The 21,166-nt window shown below is 38.8% G+C and overlaps 1 protein-coding gene across 4 annotated transcripts in view; it reads left to right on the forward strand.

The window, feature by feature from the left end:
- BTBD7 (BTB domain containing 7) overlaps nucleotides 1-21,166 on the forward strand; it is an 89,062-nt gene that overhangs the window by 20,701 nt on the left and 47,195 nt on the right. For 3 of the 4 annotated variants that reach the window (XM_004434222.3, XM_087448026.1, XM_087448025.1), the window contains exons 2-3: nucleotides 13,164-13,351; nucleotides 14,537-15,616. In XM_004434222.3, the coding sequence (XP_004434279.2) occupies nucleotides 13,270-13,351; nucleotides 14,537-15,616 (1,162 nt within the window). In that variant the 5' untranslated portion in view covers nucleotides 13,164-13,269. Of the gene's footprint in view, nucleotides 1-2,196; nucleotides 2,288-13,163; nucleotides 13,352-14,536; nucleotides 15,617-21,166 lie in introns of those variants that run through there. The other variant, XM_087448024.1, reaches the window with a different exon arrangement.

Here is a 21,166-nt window from a genome sequence, read left to right on the forward strand (position 1 = left end):
ATCTTCCCCGGCTGAAACTCTGTACTCATTAAACACTAACTCCCCAGCCCCCAGCAACCACTATTCTACTTTCTGTCTCGATGATTTTGACTGCTCTGGGTACCTCATATAAATAAAATCATATAATACTTGTCCTTCTGTGACTGGCTTATTTCACTTAACATGATGTCTTCAAGGTTTATCGCTGTTGTAGCATGTATCAGAATTTCCTTTCTTTTTAAGGCTGAATAATATTCCATTGTATGTGTATACCACATTTTGTTCATCCTTTTATCTGTTGATGGACACTTAGTTTGCTTTCACATTTTGGCTATAGTGAATGTTGCTATGAATATGGGTGTACAAAGAACTATTTGAGTCCCTATTTTTGTTTTTTGGGAGTATATAGCCGGAAGTGGAATTGCTGGTATTTATGGTAATTCTATGTTTAATTTGTTGAGGAATCAGTGTGTTTTTTTTTTAAATAATTACTTTATTGCTTATGTATTTTGAAATGTCTCAACAGAGTCATATTTGAGTCTGTATCTACACTATGATCCATGAGTCTTTTTTCTAGGAAGTGTTTTTTTCCTCTCAAGTACTAGTGTAATTTTTAAATCACACTCTTCTAAGAGGCTTAGACTATGTACAAGGAATATAGATCCTGAGAAACAGTTTTTGGACTGAAAAGCTTAATGTTTTTGTTTTTGTTTTTTTTTTAATTTTATATATTTATTTTTTTCCCCCAAAGCCCCATTAGACAGCTGCATGTCATAGCTGCACATCCTTCCAGTTTGGCGGCCTCAGCATGGCAGGACAAGCGGTGCGTCGGTGCATGTCTGGGATCCGAACCCCAGGACGCCAGCAGCTGAGCGCGCACACCCAACCGCTAAGCCACGGGGCCAGCCCATGGACTGAAAAGCTTAAAGAATGACTACAGACATGTCTTTCCTTATTAAATGTTTGTTTTTTAAAATTTTTTCTTTGCTGAGGAAGATTGGCCCTGAGCTAACATCTGTGCCAGTCTTCCTGTATTTTGTACGTGGGTTGCTGCCACAGCATGGCTGACGAGTGGTGTAGATCCACGCCCAGGATCCGAACCAGTGAACCTGGGCCACCGAAGCAGAGCGTGCCAAACTTAACCACTGTGCCACAGGGCTGGCCCCCTAAATGTTTGTTTATTTACTTTTTTTGTGAGGAAGATCAGCCCTGAGCTAACATCTGCCAATCCTCCTCTTTTTGCTGAGGAAGACTGGCCCTGGGCTAACATCCATGCCGATCTTCCACCACTTCATATGGGACGCCACCACAGCATGGCTGGACGCACAGCAAGCGGTGCGTCGGTGCGCTCCTGGGATCTGAACCGGCAAACCCCGGGCCGCCACAGCGGAGCGTGCGCACTCAACCGCTTGCGCCACTGGGCCGGCCCCTAAATGTTTATTTTTTAAAAACTGATTTTATTCAGCAATTTTCAACTCAACACCTCCTATGTGCCAGGCAGTATTCTGTGTGCTGAGGATTTAGTGTTGAATAAATGAAGTTCTGGCTCTCATGGAGCTTACATTGTATTGTGAGACAATTAACAAGCAAACAAGTATATCATTTCAAGTGCTGTAAAGAAAAAATAAACTGAAGAAAGGGGATAGAGAATGATGGAGTGGGATGGGATATTATTTTATAGAGGAGGATTAGGGAAAGCCTCTCTGAGGGGGTGGCATTTGAGCAAAGACTTGAATGAGAGAGTGAACCATGTGAAGACTTTGTGGAAAAGTGTTCCAGGTGAAGGAAATAGCAGGCTCCAAGGTAGGAGCAGGAAATGCTGCCTTTTTTTTTTTTTTTTGAGGAAGATTGGCCCCGCACTAACATCTGTTGCCAATCTTCCTCTTTTTTTTTTTTTCCTCCTTTTTTCTCCCCAAAGCCCCAGTACATAGTTGTGTATCATAGTTGTAGAGTTGTAGCTCTTCTATAGGGGATGCCACCTCAGCATGGCTTGATGAGTGGTGAGTAGGTCTGTGCCCAGGATCCAAACTGGCGAACCCCGGGCCGCCGAAGTGGAATGCGCGAACTTAACCACTACACCACCAGGCCAGCCCCTAGGCTGCTTTCTTTATGTTTGCTGTTTGCATTATTTCTTCCTTGGTATGTCTTTCTGGGACCTCAAACCCATTATCTTTATTAATCCCAGTTCACCCACAAATTGCGTGCCCTGTGTTTCTTCTTAGTTCACGGCATTGCTAACCACCAGTGATGCAAGGTAGAGACCTCAGCATCATCCCTTCTTCCTCTCCATCACCCCCTCACTCATGTGGTAAGCATTCATTAGGTGTTCTATAAGGGCTTCATATGCATTATCTTAATGTTTTATTATAGATGTTCTAAACAAATGCAAAATAGTGTTTTAAGATACAGACTTACATTGCATACACGGGACCTAGAATATCTGCTCCAGTCTCATGTATTTGGACTGTAATATCCTCTTTCAGTGTTTCTGCTACAAGTGGGTAGCATAGGATGAGCAGCAGGGTTGAGGAAGGAGATAGGATGACTTTTTTATCATAGATCCAGGAAAGGCCTCTAATAATCCCTATGAGAGTAAGAGTTTTGTCTGATTTTCTACTTCTTGTTTTACCTAAGAGGCCTTGTTAGTGTCTCTGCAGGAGGTTCCTTCATAGCTAAAGTTTCTCAAAACTTGTTCATCATCAAACCCACCAGTACTTCTTTCACTAAGACCACTGTATACAAAATTCTAACTATAGACTTCAGAAGATGTTTAGGAGGAACACATCTTCATTTGACATGCCCACAAAGATTCTGTAAGGATCATCAGGTACTCAGATGGGCAGAAGCCCATCAGAATGGAGTTGAGTGATTGCTATTAAGCCTAATACCCCATTATGTATAGCTTACTCTATTTTACATATATATATAATGCCCTCTATATTATATAAAATATATAATACCCCATTATATATAGCTGTTGGAGAAAATTTTTCCTGTTCCTTCCAGAGCTACCTCAGTTTTGGGGGATATAGCTGCTAGGAGAAGACAACAAAAGCTTTGGTGTTGGGCCAAGCAGCTCCTGCTCTGGCTGCTGTGGGCGTCACTGCTCTGGCCCAGGCTGCACCATCAGATTTCAGTTAACCACTGCCAAACGCCCATACAAGGGGGCTAGAAAAGGCCCAGGGGCTGAGAGTCAGGCTTCCCTTTGGGAGCAACGTTTTCAGCCCTCTATTCCCATTTTTCTACCAGTTACTTCAGCAGGAGCTTATTCTGATCTTATTATTTTAGGTCCAGATGAAGCATTCTGAGTATGAGCTCTGAGGTAAAGGTGGCAGAGTAAGAGGTCCATTCACGTCTTTACAGTGCAGCCGCATATGTCCTTTACCCAGCACTTTCCAGGAATTGGTCCTCAGCTTTAAATGTTTAGGAACTGAGTTTTTCAGAATACCTCAACATCTCTAAGATGTGTTTTCATCCAGGCCAGGTAAGATTAGGCTCCTCCTGAAAACCCTTCTCTTGTGGTGGGCTGCTTCTGCTTTTCCAGTGTCAGTCCATATTATCTTATTTAACTTTTTTTTTTTTTTTTTTTTGGTGAGGAGATCAGCCCTGGGTTAACATCCGTGCCCATCTTCCTCCACTTTATATGGGACGCCGCCACAGCATGGCTTGCCAAGCAGTGTGTCGGTGCGTGCCTGGGATCCGAACCAGCGAACCCCAGGCCGCCCCAGCGGAGCGCGCACACTTAACCGCTTGCGCCACCAGGCCAGCCCCTTATTTAACTTTTAAAACAACCTTGTAAAGTACGTGATATTATCCTCATTTTAGAGATAAGGAAAGCCAGATCCTTGTTAATACTTTCCTAGACTATAGCAAGAATCCTCTAATAAGTCTTCCTGCATGAGTATCTTCTGCCTTTAGGCCATCTAGTAATCTTTCTAAAACACAAATATAATGGTGCTTTTCTCCTGCTGTCCTATACTATGCTCCATTAGTGACCCCACTGTATTCTGAATAAAGGCCCAACACCTTACTAGGGAATTTGGGGCTTTTTGATCCAACTCCTCCCCATACACTCAAACATATGTACTCCCTAGGCCTTAGACACATTATTGATCAACATTCATGATAATAGCTAATATTTTTTCACTCAAGTATTGTGTGTCTACTTTGTATTCTGTGGTGGATGGTAAGAAGTCTGAGATAAATAAGCTGAGTACCTACCCTTGGGAAACTTACAGTTCAGTGGAAATGTGAATAATTACACTGCAGCATTAGTAGATAATAGAGGTCTAGGGTTATGAGAACTGGGAGTGCTATGCTGACTGGGATAGGAGTTATTCCTATTTATTCATCCTGTTTCTTCTACCTTGAATGAACTTTCCTTTTTTACTTGAAGCACTCCTATTCTTGAAGGACTGACTCGAAACTTGGAAGCCGGAACAGTAGTCTTTTTCTTAATTTCATAAGAAATGCTATTCAGGATGCAATCACTGCTGTATTCCCAGGGCCTATCAAAGTGCCTAGTACATGGCAGGTGCTCAGAATTGGATGGGTGGATGAGTGGGTGGATGGATAGATGCATGGGTGGGTGGGTAGATGGTTGGATGAATGGATGAATGATCAAGCATAAAAAAAATGTCATTCTGCCATCAAGGAACATGTAGTCTAGCTGTAAATATTCTGAAAGGCACTTTTGCTTTAATATCATAAGCTATCCTTTCAGTTAAGTCATATTTTGCTTTACATGAGAGATCCTTTTAAGCGCCAACAGTAACACTGTCAGGTGTATACTCACTTCCCATTTCTGGAATGAAACTATATTTGTCTGCTCTGGAAATTTTTCCTTCAGACATTTAGGAGAAAAAAAATTACAAAGGTAACATTGTTCATAGATATAAGAGCCTGAATGCCAAGCTTGGTTCTGCAACTTACCAGCTCTGTGACCTTGGGTATGTAACTAAGCCTTCTATACCTCATTTTCCTAACCTCCTAGTCTCTCCTTGTATAAAGTGGGGATAATAATAGACCTACATCTCACATTATTGAGAAAATTAGAGTTAATTCACGTAAACTGCTTAAGAATGGCTGGCTCATAGTACTCAGTAACTGATGGACCTTATGATAATCACAGTATGCATGTATCTCTTCAGCTTTTTATTTCTATAAGAAGCTGATAACAAAAATTTAAATTCTAGCTATAAGCTTTACACATCAAATTTAAGCATTTAAGATTAGGCCAAAATAATTTTGATAATTCTGGAATCGGAGTGATGAAGGTTTGGGGGCTCAATATACTATTCTCTTTTGTATATTTTTGAAATTTTTCATGATACAGCTTAAAATCGGAAATGTATAACTATAAAAGAGGACAAATAACATTTTTTCTAAATATAAAAATAAGTTAAGGGGCCGGCCCCGTGGTGTAGCGGTTAAGTGCGCCTGCTCCACTTTTGGCGGCCCGGGTTCCGATCCCAGGCGCGCACCGAGACACTGCTTGTCAGGCCATGCTGTGGCGGCGTCCCATATAAAGTGGAGGAAGATCGGCACAGGTGTTAGGCCAGGGCCAGTCTTCCTCAGCAAAAAGAGGAGGCTTGGCGTGGATGTTAGCTCAGGGCTGATCTTCCTCACACAAAAAAATAATAATAATAAGTTAAAGTGTACTACACTATTTCTGGCAAATATTATAATTTTATGAAATACTGTTTATTTTATTTGACATCGAAATATTTGTATATATATATTTTTTATTTATTTATTTTTTGTGAGGAAGACCAGCCCTGAGCTAACATCCAATGCCAATCCTCCTCTTTTATGCTGAGGACGACTGGCCCTGGGCTCACATCCGTGCCCATCTTCCTCTACTTTATATGGGGCACCGCCACAGGGTGGCTTGCCAAGCGGTGCGTCGGTGCGCACCTGGGATCCGAACCAGCGAACCCCGGGCCGCCACAGCGGAGCTCATGCACTTACCCGCTTGTGCCACCGGACCGGCCCCTGTATATATTTTATTAATGGTTGATACAGTGAAACATTCCTGAAATGGAAAGATTTTGCCTGTCTAAATTTTTTTCAAATGAGTTCTCTATGCTTGAAGATAAATAGAGTAATAACTAGTGATTTTGCTTTACCTGAATAAGAGATTTCCTTAGATAAGTGAATTTTGAACCTTAGCCACAAAGCTTCAAAAGTGTGTTTTTCGATGACAGTAGTTTTTTGATGACAGTGTTTATAATTCATTTTTTTATTGTGGTAAAATACACATAACAAAATTTACCATCTTAACCATTTTTAAGTGTACAGTTCAATGGTATTACATATATTCATATTGTTGTGTATCTGTCACCACCATCCATCTCCAGAACTCTTTCTGTCTTCCCCAACTGAAACTCTATACTGATTAAACAATAATTCCCCATTCCCTCCCACCCCCAGCCCTGGCAACCACCATTCTACTTTATGTCTCTATGATTTTTAGTACTCTGAGTGCCTCATATAAGTGGAATCATACAATATTTGTCTTTTTGTAACTGGCTTTTTTTTTACTTAGCATGTCTTCAAGGTTCATCCATGTTGGAGCATATAAAGGAAGGAATTTCCTTCCTTTTTAAAGCTGAATAATATTCCATTGTATGTACATCCTACATTTTGCTTATTCATCTGCTGAATAATATTCCATCACATATATATACCACATTTTGCTTATTCATCCATTGATGGACACTTGGGCTGCTTCTACATTTTAGCTACGTGAATATTGCTACTGTGAACATGGTTGTGCAAATATGTCTTTGAGACTCTGCTTTCAATTCTTTTGGGTTAAGAGCCAGAAGTGAAATTGCTGGATCATATGGTAAATCTATTTTTAATTTTTTGAGGAACAGCCATACTGTTTTCCACACTGGCCATTTCCACGATGTACCATTTTACATTCCCACCGACAGTGCACAAAGATTCCAATTTCTCCACATCCTTGCCAACACTTTTTTTTCTCTTTTATTGATAATAGCCATCCTAATAGGTAAGAGGTGGTATCTCATTGTTGTTTTGATTTGCATTTCCCTCATGATTAGTGATGTTGCCTTTTCCTGTGCTTATTTGGCCATTCATGTATCTTCTTTGGAGAAATGTCTATTTAAGGCCTTTTTCCGTTTTTGAATCGGTTTCTTTTTGTTGTTGTTGTTGAGTTGTCAGAGTTCTCTATACTGGATATTAATCCCGTGTCAGATATATGATTTACAAATATTTTCTCCCGTTCTGTGGCGTTATAATTCACTTTGAAGAACAAGGTTGACCAGAGTAAAGTTGAAGACTTCTTCCAGCTCCATGACTCGGACTTCTCTGCCTTAATAAATTTGTTTAATGGAATATAATTTTACCTTTCCTTAGTGAGTCTCTGCTGTCATAAACATCGTTGTTCTTTATCACTGAAATGAATAGGGTTTGTTTGTGGTGCTGGGTGGAGGTCAGCTGCCTCGGTATTAGATGGCCCCAGAGAGACACGTGGGCCTACTTGCTGGCTTTGTGAACTCCCTTCCAATCTGGTCTCATCCTTTTGAAGATGCCTTCAAAAGGCAAAAGTCTATTGCTGACTCTGCTTCTGACCTACTATTCACAGTCTTTTTGTTTTGTTGTTTTTAAAATGTGTCCAAGGATAGAATTGAAGGTTACAAAGTAATCCTGAGTCTTTCACTTAATATCTCTGTGACCTTGAGCAACTTACTAACCTCTCAGCCTCATCATTAAAAACAGGTATTGGGAGAATCAAATGAGTTAATACATGTAAAAGTTCTAAGAACAGAGTCTAGCATATAGTAAACCCTCAGTAAATGTTACTTGTGATGTTAGGTAAAACATGCTTGGGGATAGGAAGCCATATTCTTTTAACTTAGGTTTTTGAGTTTTGTTTCTGTTTTTGTTTTTTTTCTTTTTAAACTTTGTTTTATTTGTAACTGCTCTGGAAATGTGAGATTTGGCTGTAGGGGTGACCATTCATCCCACTTTGCCTCATTAGACCTGGGCTATACATGTTCTGGCATCCCACTGGGTTTGTACCCCCTTTCACTCTCAAGTGTCCTGGTTTGAATGGTACATTATATGGTCACCTTAAATATGACGGGAGTGAAATACATAACTCTTTCATTATGAATTGCTTTTCACATTCACATGTGCTCCAAATTCCTGTCCTTTTATAACTATCCCTAATAATTGGACTAAGGGGAAAATGTGTTTAAAATCCAAAGTCCAGTTTCCTTTTTTTTTCTCTGTACACTAACATTTAATATAGAAATAACTCCCTTCCCCATCCTCATTTTCCAAATCAATAAGTCATACAGCTTTATTGAATTTTAGGAACCCTATTTCAACTTCTTTATTTTACAGATGCTGAGACCCATACTTTTCGGTTTCAGTTCATAAAAACTGAGATCCATAGAAGTTAAATGTGACTTATCTCGTGTAAGTGGTAAATTAGTGACAAGAGAGAGAACTCTATGCCAGATAACTTGACGCCCATTGTTCTGTCTACTGTGTAAAGCAGTAAAAAGTTTTCATGGCAAAGGTCAGAGTTTTCCGGAGTATGTTATACAAGTCCATTCCTTTAATGCTCTATGGGATAAAGGGGCTCCTTTAGATCATGCTCAGTATTTCCTTTTGGAGGTTCAAAATGCACTTTAGCACTTTAAAGATGCTAAAAAGTCTGGCAGTAGACCTATCAGGTTTTGTTTAATCCTGCATTTTCCAAACTTTGGGCAACCTCTGGAAATGCTGGTCTAGGTTTTTGTTTTGTCTTTTTTTTTTTTAATTGAGGTCATATTGGCTTATAACGTGTGAATTTCAGGTGTGCATTATTATATTTCGGTTTCTTTATAGACTGCATAATGTTTACCACCAGTAGTCTAGTTTTTTGTTTGTTTTGTTTTTTGCTGAGGAAGAGGCACCCTGAGCTGACATCCATTGCCATTCCTCCTCTTTTTTTGCTTGAGGAAGATTAGCCCTGAGCTAACATCTGTGCCAGTCTTGCTCTATTTTTTTTGTATGTGGGACACCACCACAGCATGGCTAGTGAATGGAATAGGTCTGTGCCGGGGATCCGAACCCAGGCTGCCAAAGTGGAGCACGTGGATCTTTGACCACTCAGCCACAGGGCTGGGCCCAATAGTCTAGTTTTTATCCATCACCATACATATGTGCCCTTTATCCCTTTCACCCTCCCCAACCTCCTTCTCCTCTGGTAACCACTAATCTGTTCTCCTTATCCACGTGTTTGTTTATCTTGCATGTATGAGTGAAATCATACGGTATTTGTCTTTCTCTGTCTGACTTATTGTGCTTAGCATAATACCCTCAGGGTCCATCCATGTTGCTGCAAATGGAACGATTTTGTCTTTTTTTATGGCTGGATAGTATTCCATTGTATATATATACCACGTCTTCTTTATCTGTTCATCCATTAATGGGCACTTGGGTTGCTTCCACATCTTGGCTGTTGTGAATAGCGCTGCCACGAACATAGGGATGCATAAATTTCTTTGAATTGTTGATTTCATATTCTTTGGATAAATACCCAGGAGTGGGATAGTTGGATCATATGGTATTTCTTTTTCTAAGGTTTTGAGAAATCTCCATACTGTTTTCCATAGTGGCTGCACCAGTTTGCATTCCCACCAGCAGTGTATGAGGGTTCCCTTTTCCCCACATCCTCTCCAGCACTTTTGTTGTTTCTTGTCTTGTTAATTATAGCCATTCTGACAGGTTAGAGGTGATATCTCGTAGTTGTGATTTGCATTTCTCTAGGGGCTTTTTGGAGGAGAGAGATTGATTTTTGTTTTTAAAAAAATTGTCATAGGGTTGTTAATTCTCTCTGTTACTTCAACATGATTCCCCCCACCTCAGTTGGGTGTGCTGCGATCACTGAAGCTTATTTTAAGCCAGTTAGATCATCTGATTGAGATTGGTTATGTCAACTTTTTGTGAGGAAGATCAGCCCTGAGCTAACATCCAATGCCAATCCTCCTCTTTTTTCTGAGGAAGATTGGCCCTGGGCTAACATGCGTGCCCATCTTCCTCTACTTTATATGGGACGCTGGCACAGCATGGCTTGACAAGCGGTGCATCAGTGTGCGCCTGGGATCCGAACCCGCGAACCCCAGGCTGCCGAAGCAGAGCACGCGCACATAACGGCTACACCACCCGGCCGGCCCCAGGTCATGTCAGCTATTAACAGAGGGAGCTCCCCTAGAATGATGATTCTACAAAAAGAATTTGTCAGCTTTCTAGGGCCATTTGCGTCCTGTGGGTCTCTCCCAGTCCCGTAGGCCCTCTCTTTCCCTTTCTTTTCCCGTCATATCATCCAAAGATTGGATTTTATTCTGTTTTCCTATGGGAGACAGACAAAGCTTGCCTGGAATGGAAACATCCCGAGAGAGATTAGACTATGACTAACTGTCATTTCTAGCATCTAAAGGCAGCAGATTAGATTAAGGAATAAATAACATAATACTGTGCTCCATTTGGCATAGGGTTTTGGTTACCTAAGAAATAAATGAGATTGTTCCCTGAGAATTTTGAGGAATATGGCTTTAGTACTAGACTTGCACAGTCAGGGTTATCCCCAGGATTTGGAGCTGGGGACAGGGGGTGGATTTAAGGGTTACAGCTGATCCAGAAAAATCTCTCCCACCATCCTTTCCAAGGCCTATGTTTATTTTAGTATTAGAGTTCCAGTAGGAGATATGAATGTCACCCAAATAAATTCCTCTTGAAGGGGATTTCCATTGACTGAGAGCTACCAGGAAGAGACTCTGTCCCTAAGTCCCAAGTCACCTCTCTAGGGTGAGACCCCAGCTGTCCCTATGGTGCTAATTATACCGGCAAATGGCCAAGCATCCTTATCTTAGCCTGTGACTTCCCTAGTGCTTGCTAGGTGTTCTTGTGTCTCCGGTGGGGCTAATGACGTCTTGTAACCCTTGTGTGGTTGCTTTAGAATATCTCATTGTGCTCATTATAAAATTGAGCTTGCTTTTTTTTGTTGTTATTGAGGAAGATTAGCCCTGAGCTAACTTCTGTTTCCAGTTCTCCTCTTTTTGCTGAGGAAGATTGGATTGGCTGTGGGCTAACATCTCTGCCCATCTTCCTCTACTTTATATGTGGGATCCCTACCACAGCATGGCTTGGTAAGCGGTATGTAGGTCCACGCCCGGGATCCGAACCTGGGAACTCCAGGTCACCGAAGCAGAGCATGTGAACTTAACCACTGCGCCACCAGACCAGCCCCTTGAGTGTTTTTTTTTAAAGGCATTTTTGACATAGTTTAAATCTCAAACAGACCCATATAATAGTGTTTTGTGTCCCTACCAACCTTGCAAAATTCTCAGATGAGAATAATTCTTGTGTGTGTATGTGCATGTAATGGGATGAAGTGAGAGTAGGAACTCTTTCCACTTCTGTGGACACTCTGATTTTTCTTCATCTGGAAACAAGGCTCCATTCTTTCTTGTTTTATTTCAGCAGCATACTTCGTGCTGTGTTAGTGAGTTTGCTCTGCAGTCATTAGAAATTAAAAAGCAAAAAACAAAAAAAGGAACAATGTGGAGCTTCAAGAATGAGTAAAGAAGGAAATGAGAAGAAGACTACCGTGGGAGTGACACTTAAAAACACTTTACCAGCACTTTTCACTGTCCACCATTATTCCCAGATTCAAAGCCCATCTTTTTATTCTCGTTTTAGTGTAGGGGCTTTTATTTTGCATAATGTTTTTAGTCTGGATTTTTCTTAATATATTTCAAATTTGAGAAAGGATTGTCTGTGCCATTTTTATGTTTTAAATACATATCTTTAGTGAGTGAGAATAGGATTTGACCTGTAAATGATGCCACAAACTTGGCTTCCAGGACCCTAATTTCTTTTAAAGAACCACTAAAAATGCCTGATGGAACCTTGAAGCTTTTAAGGAGCTCAGTTTGAAAACTAAGATTTATTAGACTTACTGTTTTTTGAGTTTGAACTGAAATTAACGCAGGCAGATTTAGTCTCTGTTTTATAAAATTGACAGTATTCAAAATGAATCACCAAAAACAGCCTTTTCTACATTTCTAATATTTAAGAATAGAAAACTGTGAATTTACTTACACTAAGCTCAAAGTTTAAGAAAACTGACTTGACTGGAAGAAGTAATTTTCTTGACCATTTAACGTTTACAGAATAGTCAGTATATTAAATTCTTTCGATTCCTTGCTGGATAGTTCTTAGAGAACACACTGTCACATCTCTGGCTGCCCATAACCTTTCTGACTTCTGGAGCATGCACCAAAGTAAAAAGTCTGATTTGGTATATTTTCCTAGGTAGGGAGGTAAATTTCAAATAGGAAATTTGCTTGTGTAAGTATATGATTTGATTGAAGTTACTGCTACGTTGCATAATATCTAATTAGTAGAAAGTTTCCCAGTCTTGAACACTGTAGGTAGATAATTCTTTGCTTAGATAAATAAATTTTTCATGTAGATAGTGGAAAAAAGATGGAAGGAAACCACAAATGTTAACAGTGATTTTCTTAAACTTGAATTCCTAAGGTTATGCTGTGTCAGTAACAGAGATGAAAATAAATTCTAAGAATCTTGACACTGTTCTGTTTTCCAGCAGGTTTTTTGTGATTGTGTGTGATTAACTCTATTTGTTAAAACACTTCATCCTTCCTTATGAGGCTAGATTAACTGCCTCTTGGTTGGTTTCTTAACAATTCCAATAATAGATTTTAAGTTATGTTTTATCCTAAGCCATTATCTCTTTTAATCAGATAAATTTTATATATCTAGATGCTATAAAGATTTAGAAGTATTCCTATTAACCCTGTTCTCTCTTAAAGTTTCTACTGCTTGCTACTGGCGTATATCTCCTGCTGGCAGCTGTTGAGAGATAAGGGTCCGTGGTTTGGAATTTATTCTATAATTTTTAAAAGTATTTCTTACTGGGGCTGCCCTGTCTATGTTAAGTCTAGTATCAGGTAATAGCATAATTCAAGTTTATCTTCTTGTTTACATTTTCCGAAATTTTTACATGTGAATTTCACAGCATGTCATTATTTACAAATAAAAGCAGTTTTCATTCACTAGCTTGCTTTTTTCTTTTTACTGTGCAATTTGAGATACATTTGAAAAAATGAATAAAATTATTTTTGTTTCATATCAAGAAATGGATGAAAAGAGGCTTCTGGATCCGGGGTTGAAAGTTCATAAAGGCCTCTGGGATTATACTCTGAAGAACCAGCAGATGGAATGCCTGAGTGACTGAAGAAAATGGGTGCTAATGCATCTAACTATCCTCATTCATGTTCCCCAAGGGTAGGGGGAAATTCTCAAGCCCAACAGACTTTTATAGGTAACTGTTTCATTTTTTGTAACATTTTCTTTTATGACTCTAAATAGAATTGTGGTTTCAGTGGTCTTTTTTTGATCAAAAAAGAATCGAGCTATGAAAAAGTTGTTATAGATAATAATTCTATAGATAAAAATTCAGATTTTTTTTCCAAGAAATGTAAATCTGGTTTATATGATTTTTATCCTAAGCCATTATAGCACAATTGATCTTTTTTTTTAAAATTTTTTCCCCTCTTTTTCTCCCCAAAGCCCCAGTAGATAGTTGTACGTCGTAGTTGCACATCCTTCTAGTAGCTGTATGTGGGACGCCGCCTCAGCATGGCCCGACAAGCGGTGCGTCAGCACGCGCCCGGAATCCGAACCCGGGCCGCCAGCAGCGGAGCGCACGCACTTAACCGCTAAGCCACAGGGCCGGCTCCCACAATCGGTCTTTTGTTTGGTTGTCTTAACCATAATTGCCAGTTACTCTAGGAAAACTAGCAATCTCCATTAGTGTGAAAGTAGTGAAATAATGTGTTTCTTGTGTCCTGGTCCATTTATTTTCCCCATACAAATGCAGCCTTGGTGTAGTTAAGAAGAAAAAAAATAAAAACTTCACAATTATATACAAATAATATTCTTAATTTACAAGTCTACCTCTTTTTTTTTTTTTTTTTGCTGAAGAAGATTCACCCTGAGCTAACATTCATTGCCAATCTGCTCTTTTTTTTTTTTTTTTTTTACTTGAGGAAGATTAGCCCTGAGCTAACATCCGTGCCAGTCTTCCTCTATTTTGTATGTGGGTCACCACCACAGCATGGCTGATGAGTGGTGTAGGTCTGTGCCTGGGATCTGAACCCGTGAACCTGGGCTGCCAAAGCGGAGCACACCGAACTTAACTACTGCACGACGGGACCGGCCCCCAAATCTGCCTCTTATCTCCTAAAAATCCATTATTAAGATCTATGATATCTGGTCCTTGATAGCCAGAGAACCAAAAGCATTTTTTAAGTTAGGAATAATCTGCTTGCTTTGTCCATATTCCTTATTTAATATAAAAATGAGTTATTTGAACTTTTTGTCTTCCTTTATAAAAACAAAAGTCAGTTTTATTTGAATGGTTCAGGAATGTCTGTAAAAAATTTTAGCATGAAGTATGTGTTAAAGTGAATGTTGAAAATGAACATGTGTTTAATTTCCTTCTTAGGGACATCATCTTATTCTCAACAAGGCTATGGTTGTGAATCAAAATTATATAGCCTTGACCATGGCCATGAGAAACCACAAGACAAAAAAAAGAGAACTTCTGGCCTTGCCACCCTCAAAAAGAAGTTTATTAAGCGTCGAAAATCTAATAGGTCTGCTGATCACGCCAAGCAGATGCGAGAACTCCTCTCTGGGTGGGATGTTAGAGATGTCAATGCATTAGTGGAAGAATATGAGGGAACTTCAGCCTTAAAGGAGCTTTCTCTACAAGCCAGTTTGGCTAGACCAGAAGCCCGGACATTGCAGAAAGATATGGCCGATCTTTATGAATACAAGTATTGTACTGATGTAGACTTAATATTTCAAGAAACTTGTTTTCCTGTTCATCGTGCCATTTTGGCGGCAAGGTGTCCATTTTTTAAAACACTGCTTTCTTCCTCACCGGAGTATGGGGCAGAGATCATAATGGACATCAATACAGCTGGTATAGACATGCCCATGTTTTCTGCTTTGTTACACTACCTTTATACGGGAGAGTTTGGAATGGAGGACTCAAGGTTTCAAAATGTCGATATCCTCGTTCAGCTTAGTGAAGAATTTGGAACACCAAATTCCCTTGATGTAGATATGCGTGGACTTTTTGATTACATGTGTTATTATGATGTCGTCCTTAGTTTTTCTTCAGACTCTGAACTGGTTGAAGCTTTTGGTGGAAATCAGAACTGTTTAGATGAAGAGCTCAAAGCTCACAAGGCTATTATTTCAGCACGGTCCCCGTTTTTTCGAAATTTATTACAAAGGAGGATACGGACTGGTGAAGAAATCACAGACCGAACTTTGAGGACTCCCACAAGAATTATATTAGATGAGTCCATTATACCAAAAAAATATGCGAAAGTTATATTACACTGTATGTATACCGACATGGTGGACCTCTCCGTTTTGCACTGTAGCCCCTCTGTGGGGAGTCTCAGTGAAGTTCAGGCTCTCGTCGCAGGGAAGCCAAACATGACCAGGGCGGAGGAAGCCATGGAACTTTACCACATAGCACTGTTCTTGGAATTTAACATGCTTGCACAAGGTATGAAATTCTGATTTTCTAATTTTGATTTCTAGAATTACATGTTTGTCTTCCAAATTTAAAACACAACCAATACAATCCATGATTCAGTGTTTGAGATGTGACAGGGTTAGTTTTTTTCGAATCTATACCTAGGACATCTGAGACAGAATTGAGGGTTAGTATTAACGTGGCTCTTCATTTAGTATTAAAACCAAGCATTCAAAACTGGTGACTAAGAGCAGTAGATGAAACTTGAGACCCCTTCCCGAATGTAAGACAATAGATGTGGAAATATATAATTACCCAGCTACCACCCACCCAGCTACCACCCACCTACACCCTGTTTTTGAACTGGCCTCATTTCCCAGATTTCAAGGTTATTCTTGATCTAGGACTCCTTGGATAACTTAGATTCTCATATTTATACTCAGTGCTTTATTGATGCTTAAATGTTTAGAATAAGAATGAAAGTTCATTACAAAACTGAATAGTCACATTTGGATACAGATTTATTTGAATCAAAGAATTGGGCAGTTTCTGACATAAATTTTAAAATACTCTGTATCTTCTTTTCAAGCTCAACGTGTAGATCAAGCAACAGCCTACAGCATGTAAGGCACAGTTAGTGGTAGCCTCATGTGCCTTCTTCATTTAGTTTAAACTAACATTTTTAAGTTAGGATGGCACATTTTTTGTTATAGGCAAATGAATAAATGAAAGTTACATTAAAAGAATTATATATATCTGTTGGTAAACAGAGTCTTAGCATTTTGGAGCTGGAAAGAGACCTTCTGTGGGAGAGCAGAGGGAATTTGCTGTCTTGGCAGAATGCATTCTTAGCTTTCTGTGGCCATATATTAAAAGATGACAAGCTATATGACATGAAATTACTTGAGAAATTTAGCTAATGAGTATTTGCTAAAAGAACATTAGAAGTTGCCAATTAGAAAGAATGTTAATGGTTTGGGTAAAAGATATGAATTTAAATAAGGAAATCTAAGCACATTTTTCTAACTTGAAAATAATGTGAATTGTATGGCTACATCAACAAATTAATAGGACTTTGAAACAAAAATAAAAAAAGCCCCAGTTAAATAATAATGTCAGTAATAAAATGAAAAGAATTATACAGGAGAAGGCACTGATAAACGAGAGTGACAAAAGTTGAGATTTCTGTTACATAAAGAATCTTTTAAGGGGCCGGCCCAGTGGCATAGTGGTTAAGTGCATGCACTCCACTGCAGTGGCCTGGGGTTCGGATTCCGGGTGCGTACCGATGCACTTGTCAAGCCATGCTGTGGTGGCGTCTCATATAAAGTGGAGGAAGATGGGCATGGATGTTAGCCCAGGGCCAGTCTTCCTCAGCAAAAAAAGAGGAGGATTGGCATGGATGTTACCTCAGGGCTGATCTTCTTCCCCCCCCAAAAAAAAAAAATGAGAAAACATTCCTTAATATAGTTTTTTGTTGCTTGTTGTTTTAAGTTTTGAGTGAAAAGTAGAGTTGTGTGCCAGTTCTTGGATCTTAGGTAATACTTGATCTAGAGTTCTTTTATGTTAAGTGAGTTAAATTTTTTTTAATCATTTAGCTAGAAATTGTATTTTTTTTTAGTACATTTAAAGATATAAAACAACACTCCTTATATTACCTTAATCTTGGTTACTTAAAACAAAAATACAAATATTCCCTTAAGTTTGGATGTACATGACTCTCTGTTTCCTTTCATTATTAAAAATACAGAATTTGGGTTATTTGGTTTTCTATTTTTTGCACTCCATGTAGGCCTTATCTTTCCCCCATAATCATGATACTATTCATATTAGGGTTTATAACAGACCATAACTTCAACATAATTTTTACCTCATTTCCATGGGAAGGAGAATATTTGATCATTTGGAGAGGGATTTTATACCATAAAGCTTAAGAGCTCAGGCTCTGGAACCAGAAAAACTGGATTTGAACTCTTCACTACCGTGTTTTAATATGTTTAACCTTAAAGCAAATTGTGTCTCTAAGCCTCTGTTTTCTCATTTGTAAAATAAGAATAGTAATGCTGCAAGGTAGGATTATGAGGATTAAAAGAAAGAATATATGTTCAGTGATCTGAGTAGCACCCAGGACACAGGAAGCGATCAATAGGTGTTAGCTGCTAAATGATAATCATCACAGCATACTTCGTTCACTACCACCTTCTTTTCTAAAACTAACTTTTTTAAAAAACTAACTTATTTAAAAAAATAATTTTATAATCATATTGATTAAACCCAATATTAAGCATATTTTACAGATTTTTACTAGGTAATTATTGATTTTAAGATTTTCTTATAATTTTATCACTGCTGAGTTGGTGCATACCACTTATCAAACTATTCTAAGTATCTGGCTGTTTGTCACTCTACAATCTGTTTTTCTCAGCAGGAGTTCTGCAAGCAGATTAAGGCTATAATACTCTGAGGCATCTATTGTGTGTAATGAATTAGCATCTCTCCCATGCATCAGCATGGTACTAATTATGTACCATTTTGGAGGGAATTAAGAAAAAAGGTACCAAAATCATTTTCTGTGTTTGTAATTCAGACAAGGACTCCCAATTAAGAAAAGCTGTGAGACTGGCCTGTTGGGCAACTTGAGGGGTAGCACCATATTGCTCTCCTCTTTGTGTCCCCAATGCCTGGGATATAGTAGGCACTGAGTAAATGTTTTTTAATTAATTACCTTTTATTCCAAATTAGATTTAACTTTAAAAGCATTATAAAGCCCAGTTTTAAAGGGAGATAAATTATATCAAGGGAGACTGGGATCTTGAGACTAGATATTAGCCCTTTAAGATGGAGAGGTGATTTAATAGTTTGAAGAATATCATAAAAAAAGAAGCAATATAGGCAGACAGCCAGAGTGGTTTGGCAGGTGGATAAAAGGGAGGATTCCTGGCCCTCACTGAGAATGTGTTTTATTCAGACAAGTAGGCAGTCACTATTAGCAAGGTGAATTAACAGGTAATGGGCCCTCAACTTACTGGCCTGGCATTTTAAGACTAGATTTAACTTCACTTGATTTCCTATGTAGCAGATTGAACATAAGTTTATTTCTGTTTCCTCCAAAGCCTTAATGTTATAGTTAAGGAATAAAACAAGTATAAACCCTCAAGCACAAAGATACCTGAGAAGAAAACAGCAGTGGAAAAAAGGATATTGAAATTTTTTTAAACTGGAAAGCAGATGAAGAACTGATTACTGGCTTAGCAGAGAGGAGAGGTCTATAATCTAGAGCCTGTAGAGGGTGCTACTGAGATGAAGGGAGGCAATTCACAGAGGATACTAAGTACTATGGAAAGATGGGATAAGCGTGGTACGAACTAAAAAAAGAGAGATTTGACTTTAAGTTTGAATACTGAATGGATGGACCCTTTCCCTGCCCTGGAATTCACCTTTGTGTGTGGTGTTAGAAAGGGATGGGGTTTTGTTTTTCTCTGCAGAATGAGCTGGTTTTCTGAGTACCCTCTATTAAACGATCCATTTCCCCCCTGATTTGTGCCACCTTTTATTAAGTTCCCGTGTATATATGGGTCAGTACTTTTTCATTTTGTTTCAGTGGTCTGTTTGTCTGTTCTTACATCAATATCATCACAGCCAGTTGGCAGATCCCGATCTGCTCCTTCAGTTCCATTCTCCATAACTCCCCCAACCAAACACAAGAGATCTGAGATTTATTTTCTAAAGAAATCGAACTAAAGGGATTACAAATCTGCAAGTAGCTACAAGAGGGGGTGGGAGGGTGGGGTTGGGGGTAAGGCACAAGATTGAAATCTGGAATTATGTGAAAGCCTACAAACTAAATGGTGAAATCACTCTCTTCCCTTCCCTTGCTCTAGTCCAAGCCAGACAGATACAAGAGAGTAAATTGGAGCTCTAGAAATGGTGAACAGCCCAAGAGCCTATAGACCTATAGATACTGGTGTTTTGGAGTTCCGTGATGAAGTTATGCTGAGGAGTTACACAATGAAAAAGCCAGATTGCCTTCCAGTTGTTCTGTCGAGAAGGCTGCTTGTGCAACAGAGCTTCCAAACAGCTGTTTACTGCCTCACTCTTAAGTATGAAAACCCATCTAAGGCACACTGGACATTTGAAGAAGCTTCCAAATTGAGACAGAGATCAGAACAAAAAGAACAAAGTACTCAAAGAAACAGGCAGTGAAGGAAGCAGAAGAACACTCAGGAGAATCAAAATATCCTTATATAAAAGAACATTTTATTGAATCAATGAAACAAAAATAGGATGCTATAAAAGTAAAAATAGGAGTTCTTGGAAATAAGGTAGCAGAAATGAAAAATGTAATAGAAGGATTGAAAGGTAAAATTGAAGAAGGCTAGAAAGTAAAACAAATAACAAAGAGATGGACAACAGTAGAGACAAATAAGAAAAACTATACTATTCATCCAGAAAGTGTAATATCTTAACAAATAGTGGTTTTAGAAACATATACCAGAGAAAATGGAAGAGAAGACAGTATCTAAGGAGTAATATAAGAAATATTGCCAAAACTAAAAGGATTTCTGTATTAGAAAGTTTCATCCCTTTCGCTAGGGAACACTAGGAAAAAAGAGAAGATTCTAAAATGTTGCAGAGAGGAAAAAATTAGGTTCCATACAAAGAAATAGGAATCAGGCTGGTATTGAGCTCTTCAATAGCAACAACTGAATACTACAATACAGTGACATAGTGCTTTCAAAAAGCTGATGGAAAATTATTTTAACCACAAAATTCTATACTTAGCCAAACTGTCAATCAAGTATAAGGCTAAATAAAAGAATTTTTCAGTCTTACTTCAAAAAACTTACCTCCCCTGCACCCCGACTCAGGAAGTTACTGAGGATGTGTTCCACTAAATGGTGAAGTAAACCAAGAACAAACCAGTGTGGGGTACAGAAAATGAGGTCCAACACAGGAAAGAAAGGGAAATCCTAGGTACTAGCTGTGTAGTCGATCTAGTGGGCATCCGGTCTAGACTGGATAGCAGGTTCAAAGGCTCCAGGAAGTAGATATCTGGAAGTAATCAATTACCGGAATGTTTGAACGTTAATTGACAAGTGACATTGAAAAAGATCTTATGGATCTTTTGGTGCCTTTATGAAGAATTAGGAATAGATTTATAGAAAATGAAGTGGGAAAAGAGGAAATTAATTTTTCCAAGAGAAATTTAAAATTACATATGGAAGAATAATTCTGGTACCCAGCTTGGCTCAGCAGTAAGCAGTATTTAAATAGTCATCATAATATGAATACTATTGATTTAATAAAAATTATAATATAGAGAGGTAAATACCAGAGGAAACAACTAAAGAATCGAGAGGAGTTGTTTCTGGGGAGCAGACCTGGGAGTGGAAAAAAGATAAGGCAGGAGGTTTTGTTTTTAAGGTAAGCTTTTTATTACTACTACGTACAAAACTTTTTAAATTATGAGCATATACTGCTTTGATTACAAAATTGATTTTTTTAAATTGTGACATCAGTGCTCAGAAGAACCAGACACCTAGATAGGCTACAATCCTAAAGAACTAGGAAGTTTATCAT

This window comes from Ceratotherium simum, chromosome 24 (genome assembly GCF_057802395.1).
Source record: "Ceratotherium simum simum isolate JZ-2026a chromosome 24, ASM5780239v1, whole genome shotgun sequence".
NCBI classification, from domain to species: Eukaryota; Metazoa; Chordata; class Mammalia; order Perissodactyla; family Rhinocerotidae; genus Ceratotherium; species Ceratotherium simum.